This window comes from Bombus bifarius, unplaced genomic scaffold, assembly GCF_011952205.1.
Source record: "Bombus bifarius isolate JDL3187 unplaced genomic scaffold, Bbif_JDL3187 scf7180000007986, whole genome shotgun sequence".
Taxonomy (NCBI): Eukaryota; Metazoa; Arthropoda; class Insecta; order Hymenoptera; family Apidae; genus Bombus; species Bombus bifarius.
In genome coordinates, this window is record NW_022884368.1 from 12,240 (window position 1) to 32,980 (window position 20,741).

The 20,741-nt window shown below is 41.9% G+C and overlaps 2 protein-coding genes across 5 annotated transcripts in view; both read right to left on the bottom strand.

The window, feature by feature from the left end:
* Nucleotides 1-1,039: 1,039 nt before the first annotated feature.
* LOC117205044 (L-threonine ammonia-lyase) lies at nucleotides 1,040-5,312 on the bottom strand. Of its 2 annotated transcripts, none has more exons than XM_033443092.1 (6): nucleotides 5,216-5,312; nucleotides 4,292-4,411; nucleotides 3,465-3,823; nucleotides 2,998-3,160; nucleotides 2,575-2,867; nucleotides 1,040-2,351 (listed from the first exon to the last, which is right to left on the bottom strand). In XM_033443092.1, exons 1-6 carry the CDS (start codon nucleotides 5,216-5,218, stop codon nucleotides 1,994-1,996), a joined length of 1,296 nt encoding a protein of 431 aa, XP_033298983.1. In that variant the 5' UTR covers nucleotides 5,219-5,312; the 3' UTR covers nucleotides 1,040-1,993. The 2 variants fall into 2 exon arrangements, with proteins under 2 accessions (XP_033298983.1, XP_033298982.1); XM_033443091.1 differs by lacking the exon at nucleotides 5,216-5,312 and adding an exon at nucleotides 4,712-5,116.
* A 2,242-nt stretch (nucleotides 5,313-7,554) lies between these two features.
* LOC117205043 (kinesin-related protein 4-like) overlaps nucleotides 7,555-20,741 on the bottom strand; it is a 28,218-nt gene continuing 15,031 nt past the window's right edge. For 2 of the 3 annotated variants that reach the window (XM_033443087.1, XM_033443089.1), the window contains 6 exons: nucleotides 18,456-18,562; nucleotides 17,888-18,165; nucleotides 17,246-17,423; nucleotides 14,498-14,667; nucleotides 9,476-13,050; nucleotides 7,555-8,977 (listed from right to left, as the gene is read on the bottom strand). In XM_033443087.1, the coding sequence (XP_033298978.1) occupies nucleotides 7,783-8,977; nucleotides 9,476-13,050; nucleotides 14,498-14,667; nucleotides 17,246-17,423; nucleotides 17,888-18,165; nucleotides 18,456-18,562 (5,503 nt within the window). In that variant the 3' untranslated portion in view covers nucleotides 7,555-7,782. The remainder of the gene's footprint in view (nucleotides 8,978-9,475; nucleotides 13,051-14,497; nucleotides 14,668-17,245; nucleotides 17,424-17,887; nucleotides 18,166-18,455; nucleotides 18,563-20,741) is intronic. The other variant, XM_033443090.1, reaches the window with a different exon arrangement.

Consider the following 20,741-nt stretch of genomic DNA (forward strand, 5'->3'; position numbering starts at 1 on the left):
AAGGTGACACATCGTCGTGTATTGTCAACCGTCATTGAAAAGAAGCTTCAGAAGGGGAGAAGAAGTCGAGTCTTTTGAAACCAGACACGGGAAGACCTCCAGTGTAACGCGTGCGATATATTATTCGAGCGTGTAACGCGACGAAACCGAGCAGTCGCCCCGGCGTAAAGATGCATTAATCCCCTGACAGCCGCGTGCCTCATGGAAATGCTTCCAGCAGAAACGCGAAAACACGCGGTCCGCACGAAATTTATTTTGCCAGTCTGCCCCGACTCATTTTTTATTCGACGCGACCGCGTTGAAATTGACCCGACTTCCAGAAAAAATATTAACATTCCCTCCCTGTAAGAAGAAGAATGGTGTAATATCGTTAGAGTACAGTAATATTTATTGCAATATTGTGAATATTTTATCAAAAATTCGTCCCTCTTTCTGCTTCTTAAAATTGACTCCACTGGCTGAAAAATGTTAAGATCGTCATAAATTATCTTAACATCTTTTTTCTTCGAAAAATTCATCTTTCTGCTTCTTAAAATTGACCCGATTCGGCGGAAAATATTAACATTCCCATCTTTAAGCAGCAGAGTACCGTAATATCATCAGAGTAGAGTAATATTATCGTGACATCGTGAACTTCCTTCGAAGAATTCATTCTCCCTTCTCTCGTGAACAGACTGAAATTGACTTAGGATAAGAAGAAATAATGAAATTGGTTGCTTTAAGAGAAAGTCGGAGCTTGTAAGCTTGAGAGACAAGAATTCCAAGCGAGTCATCGTTAGGAAACGGAATACAACTTTATTTAAAGGTGGAAATGTGTATATCCAGTCGATAAAAGATAGTGGTTGTATAATCCCTGGTTCGAGCTACATTACGATCAATATACTGGAGTCCAAAAAGTTATCAGCGAATGTCTGAAACAAACTTATTGGAAATTTACTTGTAAATTGTTCATTGCTCACTTTTAATAATTTATACGCATTTTTCAACGAAGCGTGCGTGGAAAACTTTGCATACAGAAATATTTCATTTTCTATTTGGCTTCGAAGATAATGAATACGTAATTTACGCATTTTATTATTAATCACAGTAATACACCATGTAGTATTTCGAATATTATATTTTTTATAGTACAAATGATCTTCTCAACCACCACCTCCATCCAATTTTTGCACTCCACGTTCCTTACGATTAGAATAATGCGCAGTTCGTCGAAAACGAGCAGCTGCAAGTTGTCAAACAGCCAGTCATCTCGCAATAAGGGGTTGCGTCGTTATTGAGCTCGTAAACGAACGCTTTACGATCCTCCTCTTACGCAAAAATCCAATCGTATCCGTACGGTGGCGGTAGCAACACGTATCCCCGACATAAAACGCGACGAAAGCAGCGTATGAGCAGAAGGGTGAAATTTTGTTCCTTTTCATCACTTCTCTCTCTCTCTCTCTCTCTCTCTCTCTCTCAAACTAACGCGAAAGCATGGCAACAGTAATAAATTTCGCGAGTGTACGTTTACGCCTCGGTGTGACGCGCGTTGCGTAGAGGCTGCTCTCAAATTTCGAGCCATCGAACCACCCTTCTTCAGATGCAAATTACGTAGAGGGGTTGCTCGCTTGTAACGCGAGCAGCTCGCTTTTTGGAACAACCATAGCTGTCGTGTCTTTATCGATGCATAGAAACTTCCCTCAGTCAGGAATATGGGACAATAATTCGAGCGTACAATGGAAATCGATGCGGAACGTTCGCGGTTTCCTCTGTTTCGTGGCCAGGACCTAGTTCAGTATGACATATACAAGGATTCGAACTGTATCTGAACTTCAAACAATGAGATAGTTATACGATATTCGTATAAATAGTGCGTCTCTCTGTCCTATAAAAAAAAAGATTATTTCGCTCACAGAAATTAAGAAGCTTCATTAAGTAATACTCAAAATCGTGTTGAATCCTTTTCTTTGGCGTCATTCGACGATCGCAGGAAGTTCGAATTTAGAACGACGTGTTACATGCTCAAAGGTAAGTTCAGAGCGGACATGTCACTAGTGCCGAACACAACCCGCTGATAATTTTGATGCAACATGTTCTTCAATTGTTCCGCGTGATCTCGGTCTCTAGTCTCGCAGACCACTTTCACGTCCACGCTGAAGATGTCCGACATAATCCAAGCCCGCTCGTGCATGATGTCCTTTATCGAGACACCGATGCTGGCCAGCATTCTACAGAGCTCTGCGATTCCGCCCGGTCGATCGGACACAGTCACTGTAAACTTCAAAAGCCGGCCTTCCGCTGCTAGTCCACGCTCCAAACACCTACCTAGGATCGTTGTGTCGATATTTCCTCCGCATAGAAGCAACACCACTCTAGAAAAGAAAAGCAAAGTTATTGTTAGAATTATCGAATTTGCGAGAGATTTTTTTTTTTTAGTTTAATCAATTATCTTTTTCACTGATAAATTGACAAGAAATGTTAAAGAATTATAGCTTGAAATTAATTGAAGGAAGGAAATCGAGGAGATACAGGAAACGCGACAGAAAGGTGGAAACGCTCTCGTTCTTGAATTAACTATGTGCAACATCAAACGACCTTTTGCCTTTCAGTTCTTCCAGCTGACCAGCCAAAATGGCGGCGAGGCCGGTCGCACCAGCACCCTCGACGATACATTTCTCGTTCTCGACCAGCTTCAGGATCGCGATTGCTATCCACTCTTCCTTCACCACGACCAATTTGTCGATCAACGGATTCGCGGTGGCAAAAGCGTTGTATCCAACCTTAGGAACAGCAAGGCCATCGGCCAAAGTCGAATCTATACGAGTGTAGGTAGGTCGATCTGCCTTTCGGGCCTTATAGAAACTGGGACATCGTTCCGACTCAACGCCCTGGAACCCGACAGAAAAACGATATTGGTTTACATCGAAAATACGTTTCATACTCGTCGATGTGGAAAAAGAAGTGTTAAAAAGAGGATGAACGAGCTTGAACGTTCGTTTAATTCCCATGATAACTCACGATGATCTGTACATTTGGTTGGAGAGTTTTCACGGCCAGAGCTACCCCCGCGATCAAACCACCTCCTCCGATGGGAACGACCACTGCATCTATGTCGGGTACCTGCTCCACGATCTCAAGACCTAGAGTTCCTTGTCCTGCCATAATATCTGGGTGATCGTACCTGAAATAATATAAACGAGGTGCTCTTTTGCATGGCCAGCTCTTGTAATAGACGATTTTCTTATTTTCAAAATTTAACAAATAAAAATCTCTGAATACATGTTAATCTCGCAAAATAAATTTTTTAATATCGTAAGAGAAAGATGTTAGACGTCGCTTTCGCGTAAAAAAGAAACAAGCAAAAGACATTTTCCATTCACTATAGATTCATCAATAACACGTGTCGAATATTCTTTTTATTTTACGTTATCCGCGAATGAAACCAGCAGCAAACTGTTATCATCGCAAGTAGAATATGCCTTTACCCATTTATATACGTCAACCCATTCTCTTTCGCCTGTCCCAGCGCGATACGCTTTGCCTCACCCATATCCAGACCATCGACGATTACATTCGCACCGTATTGTCGACAAGCGGCGATCTTCATGATCGGTGCCACCACCGGCATCACTACGGTCACTGGTATATTAAGCTTGTACCCGTGATAAGAGAGAGCGAGTGCGTGATTTCCCAGCGAGGCCGAGATCACGCCGATCTTCTTCTGTTCCTCGGTCAGCATCACTAGAGCATACCTCGCGCCACGTTCCTTGAAACTTCCAGTTGTTTGGAGGAAGTCTTTCTTCAGATACAAATCGATACCCATCGCATCTGACAGGCGCGATTTCTGACAACAAATGGGACATATTTTAATTTTTTCCTTTTTTCGTGTTAAATCGAGAAACTTTCTGGCAAAGTATCCATCTGACGAAATGATGAATTGAACAAATTGCGTTGGAAAATTTGGTTCCACTTTCGTAATATTAGCTACATTTCGATTGATAATTTTAATAGTTCTGAAAGATAATTTATAATAATTATAAACGATCTATAAATAGTTTATAAATAATCTATAGAGAATTCATAATTATTATATAGACATAGAAGCCCTTTTTCAGAAAGCTTCTCAATTGTCATTATACTGAAAATTGAATATAATTTGAGTTGAAGCTATTTATACTCATGCGAGTATGAATTACGAAATAATAGGAAAAGAAGAATTCATTTGAGATTGTGACATAAAGATTCGAGTATGGTGGTAGAACTAGTAAACATTTTCTATGGAAATAACAAATTTGCAAATTTCAGATCATACCACGCAAGGAGTGTTAATGATTCCACATTTGATTTTGAACGCAGCGGAAGTGATGTCCTCGAAAGTAATCTTTTGGGGATTTTCCTCGACGCAGTATGGATCAAGTATATCCTCGTTGTTCTGTAGACAGAAACGCACATGATTCGAGACCTTTCGGTTCTTTTTGGAGCTAACCCATTCGAATCGATTGAAACCGTGCACCAAAAGAATAGATATCGCGGGAAAGCGCGATCTTGTCTTGTCTTTTAAAGAGACAAGATCACCGAGATGATCGTTTGGTGACATCACGTTTTCATCCCGATGGTATCCGAATTCCATCTCGTGTTTCGAGCCGTGTCGACTCGAATAAAGCAAATACGACATTCGACGATTCTTATCACGATTATTGCCAAATGATCATGATATTATAACGATAATTACGTAAAGCGTCGATGAGTTGATATCGTTGTTTCTACTTTCCGCGATCAAATCGAAATCTTGACCGTTGCTATGGTCCTCTCCGTTAGACTTTCGGTTCAGATCCCTCATGATCGTCAGATTGAAAGCGGACTGACATGTGCCAAAAATCAACTGCACGTTCACCGATCGTTCGAGTTATTTATTCGATCGGGAAACGTCGTGTAATCGCGGTAATGTGCTTTATCGTCGCAACCTTCGACCTCTTTTCCACGAGAAGAGAGCTGAAAGTCTCGTGATTGTCATAATTCCGCGGTAATTTCCCTTTTCTTTTTTGTCGATAACACAGCTCGTTATTAATATTCCACTCGCGATACCACCACGATCAAACGCCAACCAATCGATCGTTTGTTGTCGTTTCGAAGAAATAAATTGCACGAGTCGCGTAATGAAACGCGTGAGAACAAATGTGCACGGATAAATCGACGAACTTTGACTCCGGTTTCCAGTGAAGAAACAGTAACGAACCATGATTAACGTCTCGAAACTCTTGTTGCAATTTTTGTTAAGTTCAGGGAGAAACGTACTCCTCGACGTACCAAAATCAACTGGTGATCATGAATCGTGATGGTAACTAGCCCTCAATTTACAGATAACCCCGACTGAACCGATAATACTCAACGAAACAGATAACGAATGAAATTATTTCGTCTTCGAGTTTTCTTTATTAAATATTTCATCTATTTCTCGCGATACTCTTCTCAAGATAACGTTAAAATTTCTACAAAAGGTACTTTGCTTATCTTTTCAGTTAATCTTATAATTTATATGTATAACTATACGACGAATAATTTATTTCAAAAAAAAGAAATCAAACTGTTTATAAAATGTAACAGTTCCATAATTGTCAAAGGTAACGAATTAAGTGATTATGCGAAACAAATGGAATTTGGCTATATATATAATGATGTTTGTCATAGACGATTCTTACAGACGGCAGCCTTATTGCTTCTCTCGAATCTCGTCACGTGTTGAAACGAACTCGGCTGCGCTCACTGACACGTCGCTATCTATTGTCTAATCGTGAAACCTTTTACGCGATAATTTCAGTTTACAAACATTAGTAAGCGGAGCAAAGTCTTTGCGAGTTACCACTGCAATAACGAAGCCTCTTTCGTTTCACGATGATCACGTCAGCCTAATAACTTTGGATCGCTAGAATGCGACACCGTTTGCAAAACGGTGGTTGGATATTGAAATTCTAGCGACCTAGAAGAGCTCAGATAACAGAGTCACCACCTCTTTGCGACATGCACTCAAACTGTTACTAGAATTGATATACTAACCTAATTTCCCTTATCTGCACTAATAATTGTACCTACCGGTGGTGGGTATATAACTCGCGTGTATCGTGTTACATTCTCACATCGGTAAATTTGTAGTTCGACTCCACATCATTTAAATGTATTATTTTCAGAGTTCTAATACCATTCACCTTATAAAAGTTCCAAGGAATTCCTAATGAATATGAAATTCGCTTCCGCTGGAGAATACTTTAGAACAAGTTCATCGTATTTGATAAAATATCACGACAGTTGTTCAACGCTCGCTCAACGAGGGTTAATATCTTAATTCAGAATTGCTGAATTACATCATGAAGAGTAGAATATGTATAGCAATGATCGTTCAAACGATCCACGAACAAATTACCCCTTTTCATCCCTAGTTAATATTGCCTTTCCTGCCTCTTTGCCCTGTCTGAAACGGTATATACAGAAGCACCGAACAAGAAAAAGAGTGAAAATTGGCACGTGTTCCGCGTTTGGTGCGTCGTATTTCTCTACAGTGCTGATGCAAGCGTAACGATGCCTGTTTGCGAACATACACGAGAGGATATTCGACAAAAAGGCACGGCCCCGGTGTAACTGCATCAAAATTCTATCCTCGTCGATTCTTATAAGTTTACGTTTTCTTTTCCCGCCTATTGTAGCTTCGCCAGCGAAAATCATGCCGTGCGTCAATCTTGTAACAATATCGAAGAAAAAATGCAAAATTTGTCGTCGATGCTGGTATTTCTCGATGGAAAAGCGCGATCATTACTGTCGCGATTATGCCATCGATATCCGCTTCCATGTTCCTTGGGATCGAGGCGACACGTGCGTCAGCTCTTTGACCAAACAAAGCGCGAAACACGGTTTGTGTCAGCTGTAATTTACTCACAGCTCGTGTCGCGAACCTTCTGGACCGCGAAATCGTCGTTAAAACGTTGACGAACGCGCGTCGATTTCTGCCAGATTGATCGGTGAAACGAAAATAAAAATATTGTTGTTCTGTGATTCAACGTGGAAAAAGAAAAAACGAAGGATATTAAGATAAAATAATGGATTCATTCGAAAACTTTGTTCGATTATCGCAAAGTTCACGAGTTTCAGAGTAATTATCCCCTAATTTCGAGTTCCACACGTATCAGCATTTAATCGCATCAGTATTTCGTAATACCCTCGAATTATGCTAGAAGCTAAAGGGAACGTTTCCAGAGAGATTATTCCTTAACACCCCATCTTAACCAAAATTCGTGAACTCTGCCACATATAGAAAGTGTAGGATCATAATGGCTGTAAATCAGTTCACTACGTAATTATCTAGGATTATCGTTATAAAAAATTTATTTTATCTTTTCGAATTATAAGAACGAATCACGGCATAGAATCGGATTGTAACTTGATAAATTATAAATCTGAAGAAATTAAATTAAAATTCTCAAAATCTTGATTTATGCCACTATGATTTTCATACATATGAGCCTGTCATGCACGTATGAATCACCGTCTTAATCTTTGGCTTACCACAGGAGAAGAGAAGAAGAATCATAAAGAAAGTAATTTAATATTACGAACAGGGGCGAATTACACGATCTTAATAGAATACTCAGAAGATAAATAAGTTAAATTTCGTCGTGGGTGCGGTGACAAACGTTACAAAAGGTTCTGAAATCTATTATTTACAAAGAGGACGTCGTCGTCGACATTGTGACGACGCGTTACAATAGAAAAATACATTTTACAGTTGAAAAGGGACGACTAGGGAAGGCACGTTCAAGAGGCACTCGTGCCACGGCTGCACTCGACTATTCGTCGCCTCTCCCGAAGAAGCTCCAGAAATCTTGCCCTGGGACTTCCGGGATATTTCAATTTATCCCTGAGATGCATGATTTCGCCGGGCGTACTCTCGATATCCGAGTGATCTTTCGAACACGCGCACACCCTGCAACATCCGTCCCTGGTTCTTCGCGAATAATCGTCCGTTTCTTGAAATCTTTTCCGCGCGCTGTCGGTCAACACTCGTTGCTTGGGGAAGCTTCCCCTTATATTGTACATTTTCCCCAAAGAATCAGTGGTATCAGAGGTCCTTGAATCGTTTACTTTGTATTTCGAAAGAAAACTGTACTTGCTCGAGTCGTCCTGTCTATCTGTTCTAAATGTTGGACGATCTAAATCAGTTGACCAAGAGGAACGATTAAATCTTCTCAGAGGTAAGAAATCTTCTTCCATAATAGAGTCCAAGTCATCGTTCTTCTGTTCGGCGGAACAAGTCTTTTCAACGGATAGATTCCCTGTTATTTCGTACGTGGTGAGATCTTTGCGATCGTCCGAAGTCTCTTCCAAACTGAAATTTCCTTTAACATCCCCGCAGAATGGTTCTTTCATAGCATAACGATATTTCTCACGAAATTTCGAGCCACAGCTAAGACTCTTCGAATTAGATTCGGATGAAGCGAGTAAACGAGATTGAAGTTTATTAGAATTTCCGTAACGGATGGAATTGGCGACATTCATCAACTGATTAAAGATTTTCTTCTCCAAATCGTCTTCTTCTTTCTGCTCTATAACACTGGGACTCCTTCCCAAAGGACTTTCCGTTTCACGAAGAATCTCGAAGTCATCGTTCGTCTTCGACGCGCGAGGCTCTGTGCTAGGACTCGCTAGATCCAGTCTAGCGCCAGCAGATTCGCAATTAATGCCATATTTTTTCCTAAGCAGCTCGTTGTGCTTGTCGACTCTCCGAATGCAATCCTCCAACCTCTGGATGCCCTTCATACACCTCTCGTAAGAATCCGTGCACATCATTGTATCATCGTCCTCTCTTAGATAGTCATCGTCGTTCTTTGGATTGACTTTACGACCTACGAATTCTGAGTAATCACGATTCCAGGAGGAGAGACAGCCCCGTCGACGACCACCTCGTTGTCCACCTCGCCCACAACCCACAGATGTCCATAACAAGGGATTTCTTGAAAAAAATTGATCAATTTATTTATTTAGAATATTTCCATTAACTTTAGACGGTATAATATAACATTGAAATATCATGTATAATTTGTATTAATAATACTTCCATATTTCCATAATTAAATAATATTTCCATTAATGTCAAATTATACAATAATATTGAAATATGATACATAATTTGCATTTTATAATATGCCATCTAAAGAACTGAAACTAAATAGAGTTCGATCTAAATGTAGATAAAAATACAATGTTTCTTTATTAAATCAGAGCTGTATCACGGATATCTAATTAATAAACTTAATGAAATAAAAATATATTTTATAAATAATCTACGCACTCAGTCCTACAAAAACAATCGCTGCAGATTCTTTAATCTAAAAATCGAAACCAGCAGAGTCAAGAGAGGATCTAAAGCACCGTCAGAAGTTCTCGAGAAGACTCTCGACCTATCAAAGACTCGGGGCCGAGAATGTTTCCCTTCGCGATTGTTCCTCACCTTTCGAGCATGCTCGTTCCGTTCACGTACTCGCTGATAGAGTTCAGATTTCGCATGAAGGTCACCGCCTCGCTCAGATACTCTTCGAGAACGTTCCTGCCCGCACGATCGAGCAGGATCTTTTCTGTCTCGTCGTTGTCGTCGTCGTCATCGTCCTCCTCCTCCTCCTCCTCCTCCTCCTCCTCCTCCTCTACATTCTCGTAGCTGTCCGACTCACTGCACGTGTTCTCCGATGATTCTTCCACGGAGAACTTGACCTTCTTGCGATTCTGCTTCGAATTTCGCTCGAATTTCACCGAATCCTGATCTTCTTTGTCTTCTTCTGAACTCGCAGACTCACCTTTCCGTTCGCTTTCCAAGGTTAAATTGATCCTTTCCTCTTGCTGAGAATCGTCAGTTTCATCGTTGGAAGAATGTACCGAGTTTAGAATTTCGGACATGTTTTTCTTCATCCTCTTTTTAATGATAGACTTCAAGGTTCCTGATGGTTCACAAGTTGACTTCTTTTCGAGGACGTTGGAGTTGGAGAAGGATACTTTCTTCTTCCCCGAACTTTTCGCATGATTCAAGTAAATATTAGATTCGTCATTAGTTTCTTCGTAGTTATAACAAGGCCTACCCAAAATCAAAAATTTGTAATCGTGTATATTAATAGCTTCTGTTGTCTCTGTAAGATTCTTCTTAGGGAATTCCACTTGATTGTCTTCGAAATCGTTAATAGATTCGTTCTTCTCTTCGATAGATTTTGAACAATCTTTCTTAGTATGCGCTACTACGTCAGGTGGACAAAAATTCTCACGCTGCTCAACCATCTGTTCGTTTTTTAGTATCATCGACTCGCTACATACGTTACTGTCGTTATAGTCCAAACTATCATCTGAGAACCCATATTCATGATCCATATTATTATTTAATTTAATATTACAAGAAGAAGACTTCATCTTCGAGATCTCTTCGATATTATCCATATCAAAATCCACCTGTGATTCCTCAACGTAGTTTCTATGCGACAAACTTTGTTCGACCAGCGGAATTTCACTGACTTCCGGTTGCCAAGAAGATGGGATAACTCCCAAACCCTTCGAAGAATCTATCGGATGGATCGTGTTAACCAATGACACAGGAACTTGCCAGTTCCTCCAAGGATCCTGGTAAACGGCCGAACTAGGTGTTCTTTCCAAATTAAAACTACGCTTCCGGTTGATAAACGCCTCCGTGATTAATCCATCCCTGATAAATCCTTCAGCGTGAACTTCTCTCGGAGAGGGCTCGTGCTTCTTCGACTGGGGCACGTACGATGTCCCTAGGGAATTCCTGAAAGTAATGGAATTCCTTATCCTCGTCCCCTGCATTCGATTCGGATCAGTTCTCGAATACTTGGCCGCGTTGTTAGGGTCCTGAAAGATGTTCTCGATTCGAAATACCCTGCTATCAGTTTGGCTAGGCGTCGATGTGGTCTGATCCTTCGAACAGAAGATCTCGTTACGAAGATCGTTCCATTCGTTGGTTTGAGCTTCCTCGTCCTTTGTAGAACGTTCCGCATTTTGTTGCGATGCCTCGTTGTCCGGCACAGCGATCCTAGAATCTACGGTATTTATGGTTTCGATGGTAATGTTGATGGTATCCGGTAGTGAAATAGAAATTACACTTTTCTCAGAATTATTAATCGATGAATGACTTTGAGAATCTTTGATGGGGTTGCAACATCGTCTTGAGCAAGCAGGAGCTTTGTTCCGCTGTAATGATTGACCAAAGACTTCCGATCGCGGTGTCTGTACCGCAAAGCTACGACAAGAAGAGAACATACTCGTATTCGTCGAACTTTCTGCGTATGCCACTCTTCTGTCAGCTTCTTGACATAGATCAGACACCTCTGTGCTACTTAAATTGCTCTCCGCGTAATTTTGAGTGTCGTCCGAAAGAATTCCAGAGTCATTGCGCGGAGACTGAATTTCGTAATCGTATTCTTCGAGATCGTTCGCCAAACTTCCCACGTCTTTACATCTGACAATGTTCGTCTTAGGTTTCTCCGTCGAAGTAGCAGTCTCTTTCACTCTCAAAACAGGTGTCTTTTGACCCAAAACGTATTCGCAGTCTTGGTGATAATCTGTTAGAACTGCAACATCCTGACAGACTATCCGTGGCGTTTCTGTAAGAGACGCAGTGTCCTTCATGCGAATAGTCCTCGAGCAGTCCGTCTGAGTGTCCACGCAGACTCGTCTACGTTTACCCAGCATCTTCCTCGAGATCTCCTGCAGCCTCAACTTGGCCACAGACTTTACCTCGCCTGTGTCTGGAGGAGACCGCATCCCTGGAACATCCTCCACGTTTTTTCTACTCGAGTACAGTCTCTCCGTAACTGCCGCCACGATTTCAGCGCGTTTGACTCTTTGAATAGGCGTGTGGCTCCTGGTGGAAGGCTCTTGGTCTAACGAATTCTTTCTACGCAATAGTTTATCTCGAGTCAGACTCGAAATCAGAATCTGTTCGTCTTTCGAACTACTCGAACTGCTATCCTTGCTAGTCTTTCTCTTCAGGTTCTCCAAACTAGGCTTCCTCGCGTAGTTTTTTATCTTCGATCCAGGTTGGTTGTTGGATTCTTTTAGACTCTTATCCGAATCGTTGCTACCTTTTCGTTGAAGCTGTTCTTTGGACCAGTTACCTCTATTCGATATCTTCTGATCATCGATCTCCCGGATATTGTTTAACTTCTTCACTCTATCAGGAACCGTACAACGTTTCTCTAAATTTGTATGAGATCTTTCCAACGAGAATACAGGATCTCTATTCTTCTGGATCGTCTCCACCGAACCAAATTTCTTCAACGTGTGTAGATTGGAAAGAACAGAAGTTGGAAACACGTGCACCGAGTCCTGCTTACGAAATTTCGGCTTTTGCTTAGGTTTGGAAGCTGATTTTACTTGATGACTTTCAGAATTTTGATAAGCCTCCGCTTCGATGTCCCCAAAAGTGTGACACGAGTTCACAGAGCTGCTTCTATCATCGTGATCGATACTGTCCAGTTTCTCAAACTCGCCGAACGCTTCGTGATCGTCGTTAGCCGCCTCGAAATCCACATCGATCGATTCTTCTTCCACAACCTCGTCCGAACAAATCTCCTCGATCTGAACCGAGGATTCTTGCAGATTGTTATCCGGCTTGATCAAAACCGCAACCAATGTGGGGATGTCGACGAACACGGACTCGTGGATCTCGCTCACTTCGTCTTCTTCGTCGTTCAACTCCGTCACCTTTGCTCGGTTGAAGCGATCGCTCGTCGCCAAAAATTCTAGCGAACCGAATTTCTTTTTGGACGAACCGACCTCGTACGTGGTAACGCTGTCGCTGGAATTGGATCTTCGAACTGAAACGACGCTCTTCGGTCTTTTTTCTTCTTCTATCCTCGATCCAGCTACTATTGCTTCCTCCTCTTGGGATTTTTCTCCCGAATTTCGCCGGGTGGATCGTTCAGTTGACTCTGCCTCGGCTTCTTTTGATGATCGATCTGTATTCGTATTGCAGTTTGGTCGATTCTTCTGGCAACAACACAACGCGTTCGTAGCTGCTTCTGCGTTCTGTAAAATATGATTTTTTACGACGAAAATATAACGTTGGAATCTTAGGCAACGACGTTCATCCAAATCTTTCAGTGCCCATGCGTTTCTCTCTTTTATATTCAAGCACGCATACTTACACTCAAGTGCGTAAACACATAAATCTTTGAAACTCAACTTCTCACAATAAGCAAGCGCACAGAAAATTCATGCTCTCGTAATAGTGAACAACGTGTCATCGAAAGTCTACAATTGCCAAATACCTTTCATTCACATATTCTATTCTTAAACACTCGGTTCTTCCACATACATAGGTATAATTCAATAAATTGCAATCATTCTCAATCAGATCCAATAAACAATCGGAGGAAATTCCTGTCCCCAGAATAATATATGATTGGCAGGTGTCATTTTCAAACTGTTACCACGAAAGCACGCGCGAGGGATTGATTAAGATAATTACGCGTCCGAAATGAATCGGAGAAAATCGATGACTGGCAGGAATAACGGCGATCATAACGACCGAGGGAAATTCGATGAGGCTAATTAATGACCGATTACATAACGCATAGCATGATCGAAGGATATTGTAAAATCTACTCATGCCGGATAGGCGAAATGGAAATGCGGATCACTCGTTAAACGCACGCACCTGCGAACTGTATTTTATCAGCAATCGTTCGACCAATCCACAGGAAGGATCGGGCGACCGGTCAATGAGTATCAAATAAACGATTCATGCATTTCATTTGCGTAATGACGATTCGACGATACGAGTTTATGTTCGCTTTGGGGTTCGATAATAAACTTGGTCGATTTATCCTCATTGCTTCGTGAACCAGATCCTGGACTCCTGGGCAACGCGAGATTTCCCGTAATGGCGAATCGATTTCGGTTATAAATAAAACCCCGATCCCCCTGCCCCCTCCACTGATTTTATCCCCTTCCTCTCCTCGTCTTCGGTAACTGTGAATTTATTTTTCTATTTGCTCCGGTTCCTATTAATATTCATGCCACGAAAAATACTGTTATTGCCGTTTGTTTATGAACACACATACCGGTATAATGTGGAGAAACGGCATCGTCGATCTACCGAGAAACGATTGAATTCCGAAGTCAATTTGGGGAAAATTGTTCGCTCGTATGATCGATGGAAATGGAAATTTCTTTCATACAGTTCGCATTTATCTCTATTATCTCATCTACATATATAACGTGGACAAATGTCATCAAAATAGAAAATCAGTTCCGATGAATTTTCAGATGTACGGTCAACTACGAGATGCGTGAGAGTACTTTGGAAAATTCATCATCAGGATGTCCAAGCTTTCCTCCATCAAACTTTTCTCAAAATATTCTATGGGTATAAACAAAATGATTACAAGCAAAACGCGTCTCCAATATGTATTCGAATCTTTCAAATCACTTCGCAATTTTTCATTTATTATACGTAATAAATTCGACTTACCTTTTCTAACAATAAAGACTTTAATCGGGCCACCTCAGCTCTCAACTCGCGGATGATTCTCGCCACGGGATCCTCGTTGACCACCGGCCGATTGACCACGCTTTGCGCTCTCTGCGCGAATCGCAGCGTGTGCGCGGTCTCGTTGTAACTTCCGCTTGCTGGCGAGATCGCTAAAAACCAAGCACAGAAAATAAAGCTCGCTATAATCAACACCTGTACACCATCGCGTGCGTGTTCATTCATCTACCGTCGGCTTTTTAATTTGCCACCGTATAATCCCTCGCCATTTTTCCCTTATAATTAATCGCAGCGACTAGTCCCACGGGGTAAAATGTCATCAAAAATTGTTTTCCCTTATCTTCCAATCCGCTGCAACATCGATTAATCGAATTTCAGGGTGGAATCGATCGAATAAATTTGTTTTAGCCGTTGGTCTGAAGCGCAAAGCGACGCCGTCGAAAAAAGAGGCAGGCAAATTTTCCTCCGTTTTCCATCATTCGAGGCAGGTCTTGCGCGAAATGAAAAACGTCACGTTTCAACGGAATTTTAAATTCGATCAGGTGTCATGGGAGAAAAAGGGCCCGTTCGAACGTCTATCGTATACTATATCCGCGGTCAACCATTAATGCAGACACTGAATATTAAACGTCCTTCTCCCCTCCACCATCGACACGATAATAAGCCCCGAATGCTATTAGCAATTCAATTGGACGTCGATGATCATCGGTTTGGAATATTTCGCCACGATTAATTATACGCATCGCGGCCGGCCTACGAATATTTGCCGATTCTTCCGTTTAGGTGGTATCGAGCCGGCCGTGCTAATTAGTCGATCGTTTTTCCATCTGGATTCCAGCGATTATATACCACGTTGGATGCATTAGATGAATTTCCAGTCGTCCGGAAATATTGGAATAATTCGAAGAAGAGGTGATCACCGTTATTGTTTCACCAGATAAATTCTCATTTGCCCGTTTAACCGAAAAGAGAAAGAGTAAAATGTTGCTTTAGCGAAGGGCGGGTCGAAAATCGTGGTAGAGCGAAACAATGACCGGACAAGCAGGGGGATCGGTATTTTTCAGGTTCAACAGTCAGTGCACTTGTCATGTATGAATATCAAAAAAAAAAGAAATTTTTCCATGTCGATAAACTGGAAATTGCGAAACAAAAATATTTTTCAATTGGGTGGAACTGAATCTCGAAACTGTTTGACGAGATAAAGAGTTGATCCGTGACAAGGCAATAGTCGCGCTCTTCCGATTCGATTCGATCAGTAAAGTATTTTGTTATAAAATAAATCAAGAGATCTGCGCTCTTTTCCCAGGCTGTACGCGGTCAACGAATATTTTATTCTACGTTCCAGATCTGTGGTCAGATTTACGAAGGACTCGGTCTGTCCTAATGTACAACTCACCCTTTGTACGGATGGCCACGCAAAAAGAATTTCCCATTCTGTACCGTAATTTCTCTACATGCCACATTTAACTACAAGAAAAATTCTACAAGACTTACGATCGACCTATTTACGAGAGTTACTACCGAAACTTCGTTTTTCAACAAAAATACCGACTTTCGTTGCTGCCAGCCACTACCGAAAAAGACTTATCGCTGACTTCTTTTAAACGAAAAACTGATCGAAACTGGTGAAAGTGTGCCGTGATAATATGTATGCAAGTATTAGGCTGTCCCAAACGTTTCTTTCTCGTTTTATAAGGAAATAATGGGTGCACAATATTTTTTGTTTTGTATTACTTTATTGAATTATGCATCATCCATTTTGTTCTATTACTATGAGTAGAAATATATAATATATAATAATTCGATAGAATGATATAAAACAAAAAATGTTATACATCTGTTATTTCCTTGTAAAACGATAGAAACTTTTGGGACTGCCTAATAGTACAGGCCTATCTACGAGTAATCTACGCGCTAGAATTGTTGCATTTCGTTCCATCGAGTGGACATTTCAACGTCAACCAACAGGAGTGAAACGTTCAAAGAGCAGTGCGGAACTGCGACTTTGACAAGCTTAAAGGATTTCGTATTTACCGATTCCCGTCAGTACGCTTTCGCACCGGTTATCGAATTTTAATCTCCGCGCCTTAGCTCGCCTGGAAAAGCATTTAAACCAATTACCATCCGGGCCGAGTCCGGACTCCGGTATCGCCGGGATAATTTCATGAATCAGAGGCTCGCGATAATAATTCTCCTCTGGCAATTAACTGGAATTTATGGAAAGCTGGAGTTAAGTAGTGACAAAGGTGGGAAAGGACTGGGTGAGTGGGTGGTAACGGAGACTGAGAAGATAAGGAGAGGATGGAGAGCGTCGACCAATTCTTTTTTTTTTTTTTGTCGCGTCCTGGAAGCTGAGTCGTCTTCCCAAATTAAATATCGCGATCCTGGTACGACCGGGCCTCGGGAACAGGAGTGTAATGGAGCAGTAACTGCGTTTCGAATAGAACAGGACAAAATCTGGAGGAGCGAATCTGGAACGAACGGTATAAACGGATTAGCGACGAATCAAAGTGGAAAGAAAGCTGTTCGTTCAACGTGTAAATCATCGTTTAACTGGATACACAACGGAAGAGGCGTCTAATAAAAATAAATACGAGCGAACGAGGAGAAGAATGAAGCAGAAGTAAGAGGAAAAGAGATATAAGGAGGGATAGCTTGAAGGCTATGTATATCGGGAGGGTGAGGAAAAGTGAGAGCAGGAGAAGGGAAGATTAAAGGGAAGACACTTACTGGCGAGCATAATGGTAGTGGCATTTCCGCCAAGTGCGTCCTTCAACAGCCAAGTAAGCGAAGAATCTCTATAAGGGATGAACCTCCTGCCCGAACCACTTCCGGTCGTGCCTCTCTCCGCAAGGGCTGATATTACGTTCCCTAGAGCCACTAGACTCTTGTTTATATTCGCGCCCTCCTGCAAAGACACGTGTCACGCACTGCTTTTTTATTTCGTTCTTGTTCATACGATCAGTCGGATGAAACCACTAGAACTGTATCGTGATTACGTAGAGCTTCGTTCAGATTGATCATTTATTGGACTTATGTACTTAAACTCACACGACTTGATTAACGAGGATAAGCATAGGAATTCGGGAGTATATTTCAAGTCAAGTAAATAACAGATTTACGCTGGTAAAGTGATTTTAAATTGCCTGAATCCATCTGAACAAAAAATAGATTATTTCAACGATTCGATTCTTTTTCCACATTTTAATTTATCGAATTCCGATTCGTCGAAGATGAAAGCATCCTATACGATCGAATCATCCGAAAGGGAAATCCCGATCATGTAGCTTTCCGATTTCTACCTGCTCAAAAAGCTCTATCGATCGGTTCGTTCGTTCGCGCCAACGATATTATTTTTAGGAAGTGACTCACTTTCAGTCGATGTACACCGCTGCACGTGGCCGCGCTCTCGCTGCCCGCCAGATCGACCAACCGTAATTTACTACCACCGCGTGGCGAGATCTCTTTCTTCCTCGAACAGACGCTGTTACCGACACACTGCGATTCCTCTGCAACGGCGATCGTCAACAGAGCGTGGCTGCGACTACTACTAGGATTTTGCAACGTCGATGCTGTCTTCCGGGCTTTCGTTCCCTCGTCCACATAGGACATCAACGACCCCAGCGTGCGAACCGCGTGATGGGTCAGTCCTGTTACGGAAAACATTGAGCAGAAGAATTAGAAATTTGGAAACTTGAAAGACAAAAGAATGGATAGATGAGCAGGTGATGAGGAGTTTTATAGATTTGAAGAGAAAGATGTTAGAAATTGAAAACTTGAATTATACAAAATTGACAGTAATAAATATCCTTAGAAAAGCTTGTCAAATGCTGAAGAAACGAGTCAAGTGGCAGGAAATCTCCGTGACAACAATTATTTTAGATAACAATCATCGAAGTTGTAGGATTTCGAAGCGAACTGAATGTTCGATTGGCGGTACCTTGAACATAAGGGCCGAGTCGAGGATGCTCGCGAACTCTCAATCCGCTCGTGCTCGAGGACGGCTTCAAAAGATCCCTCACCTTCTCGTTATATATCTCCAAGTAACTGAAACAGAATTCAGCCAGCGTTACGCTCCAACTATCGCGTTTGATTGATTGCATTCATTTCAGGACGCCGCTGATGGATTCGCCCTCGACGTTGAATCCGATCGATTTGCGACGATTTTACACATTCACCCTTCCAAATCAACATTCTAGTCTGAAACATCTCTAAAATACCAACTGCAACGCCATATTTAAAAAATGTCTTTCTCACTATCGTAAACCTAAGCCTAATAGCTATCTATTTTAAACGTATAGACAACAGAATAATAGCTTCTAAACTCTCTACCAAAACAATTCACACCAAGAGAATTTTCCAAAGTCCTCGTCCAACAATCCCCTCCATACAAATAGCTCTTCTGACCTAACCTTTACTACCCGACGTTTAAGAGCCTGGTGTGCTACTTTATTGATGAGTCCACTAGCAGCTCTAGCACGAAACACATCTTCCTTTTCTTCTCCTTCATTCATACATTCTCTTCTCTCCTTCTTTCTTCTTCCTCCTCTTCATTCAGAATCACAATAGCAAATTGATGGAGTCTACTTTGTCGTCTATCAGCAGAATATATAATAACAATTCCAGTGATATATGGCAAACAACGTGTCACGTTTGCCTTACTCCGTCCAACACGAAAATCCATGAAAAGAGCTGTCGCGGTTAACCAATAAATAATTCCATATCGTCGACAACGGCGTATCGCATTAACCATAGATATTCAACAAGTAACCAGTAGCTGGTGTAATCGGGAGTGACCCGCACGCGACACACGCCGAATATCAAAGAGATAAACTCCACGTAACACGGTCGATAATACGATTCACTAAACTGGACACGTGAATATTCAACGACCATCTAAACAGTACAATATCGAATTGTAGGCGCGCAAGAAAATCCGCCGGGGACCCCGGGAAGGTCGGGCAAATTTATCGGGTGCACAGCCAGCACGACGCATACTTTTCGTCCGAACGGTGCTCGCAGCCAGGCCACCGCAAGCTCCCGGATCCTCTTAACGTCATTATCTGCTCCACTGTGCTCGTGAAACGTCCGCACGTGCCATCGTAAATCCGCTTAACAGCGATCGGAGTTTCAGAAACACTTTCCACTCCTGGATCTCGTCCCACACCTTTTGTATCTTTTCACTCTTGCTTAGTTTTTCGACAGGATACTTTGTACGCGCGTGTGTGCTTTCTGATTTTCTTAATTTCTCAAGATTCGAATAATACAGGAAGAGTTGAAGTAAAGTAACGCGGTGTTGGACTATTTCACTTAAACTCTCGTGTCAAACAATCCAACCTCCGAAACCCGACAGCTCTACGTGATCTTGAATCTCTAAAGTTATCCTCGGATATCTGCATTTTAATTGGCCACATGCAGTTTAATTGTATTTGCAACAAATCGTTGAACAGCAGAAAAGCGTGCATCTATTTCCCACGGCTGTTGAAAATATCTACATCATGATTAACACATCGAATGAACGTAAAATGTCGATACGAAAGTTCCACGTGTAAAGCGGTCACTGTTCAAAGAGCAAGAACAAGTACCGATGGAAATATTTCTGTTAGAAAGAGTTGAAACACGGTTTCACAGGATCACGATATCGTTCGTCGACTAATCAAAGCTTGCAGGTCGGAAAATCAGCGGAACAGGCGTTGAAAAATTGAAACTGTTTCGAATTTCCTGCGGAACCGTCTGAAATTCTCATCGTTGAGCTGACCTAAAGGATTCGGCTCTTTTGACGTCACGTATCCCATCCGTAGACCACGGACCGGGCGTGGAATTGGACTCCAAGTAAATAGGGTCGTCGGTGGTCTGACTTCTAGCCGCTGCAAGTATTCAGGAATGCTTGGAATACCCGTGAATAACCGTGGCCCATCGTTCACCGTATGAATGAGTTCGTGAGCCGCCATGGCGTGGCTGACCAACACGCTTCCGGAAATTAGAAAATCGAACGGACTCCTAGAATCAGCCTGTTCACGCTGCTTTCCTTGACCTCAAAAACCGTTCCACCTAAGCCTTTTGCGCTGGTTCGCACGCGTGCAAGATGAGAAACGACGAGGAGCAACAAGAACGAAGAGGTGCATCTAAATTTACCGGGATCTTCTCCTAACTTTCACGGTTCACACGATCGTGCTTGGGTCACACGGACCGTGTACTCGTGTAGTTATCTATTTAGTTTCGTTTC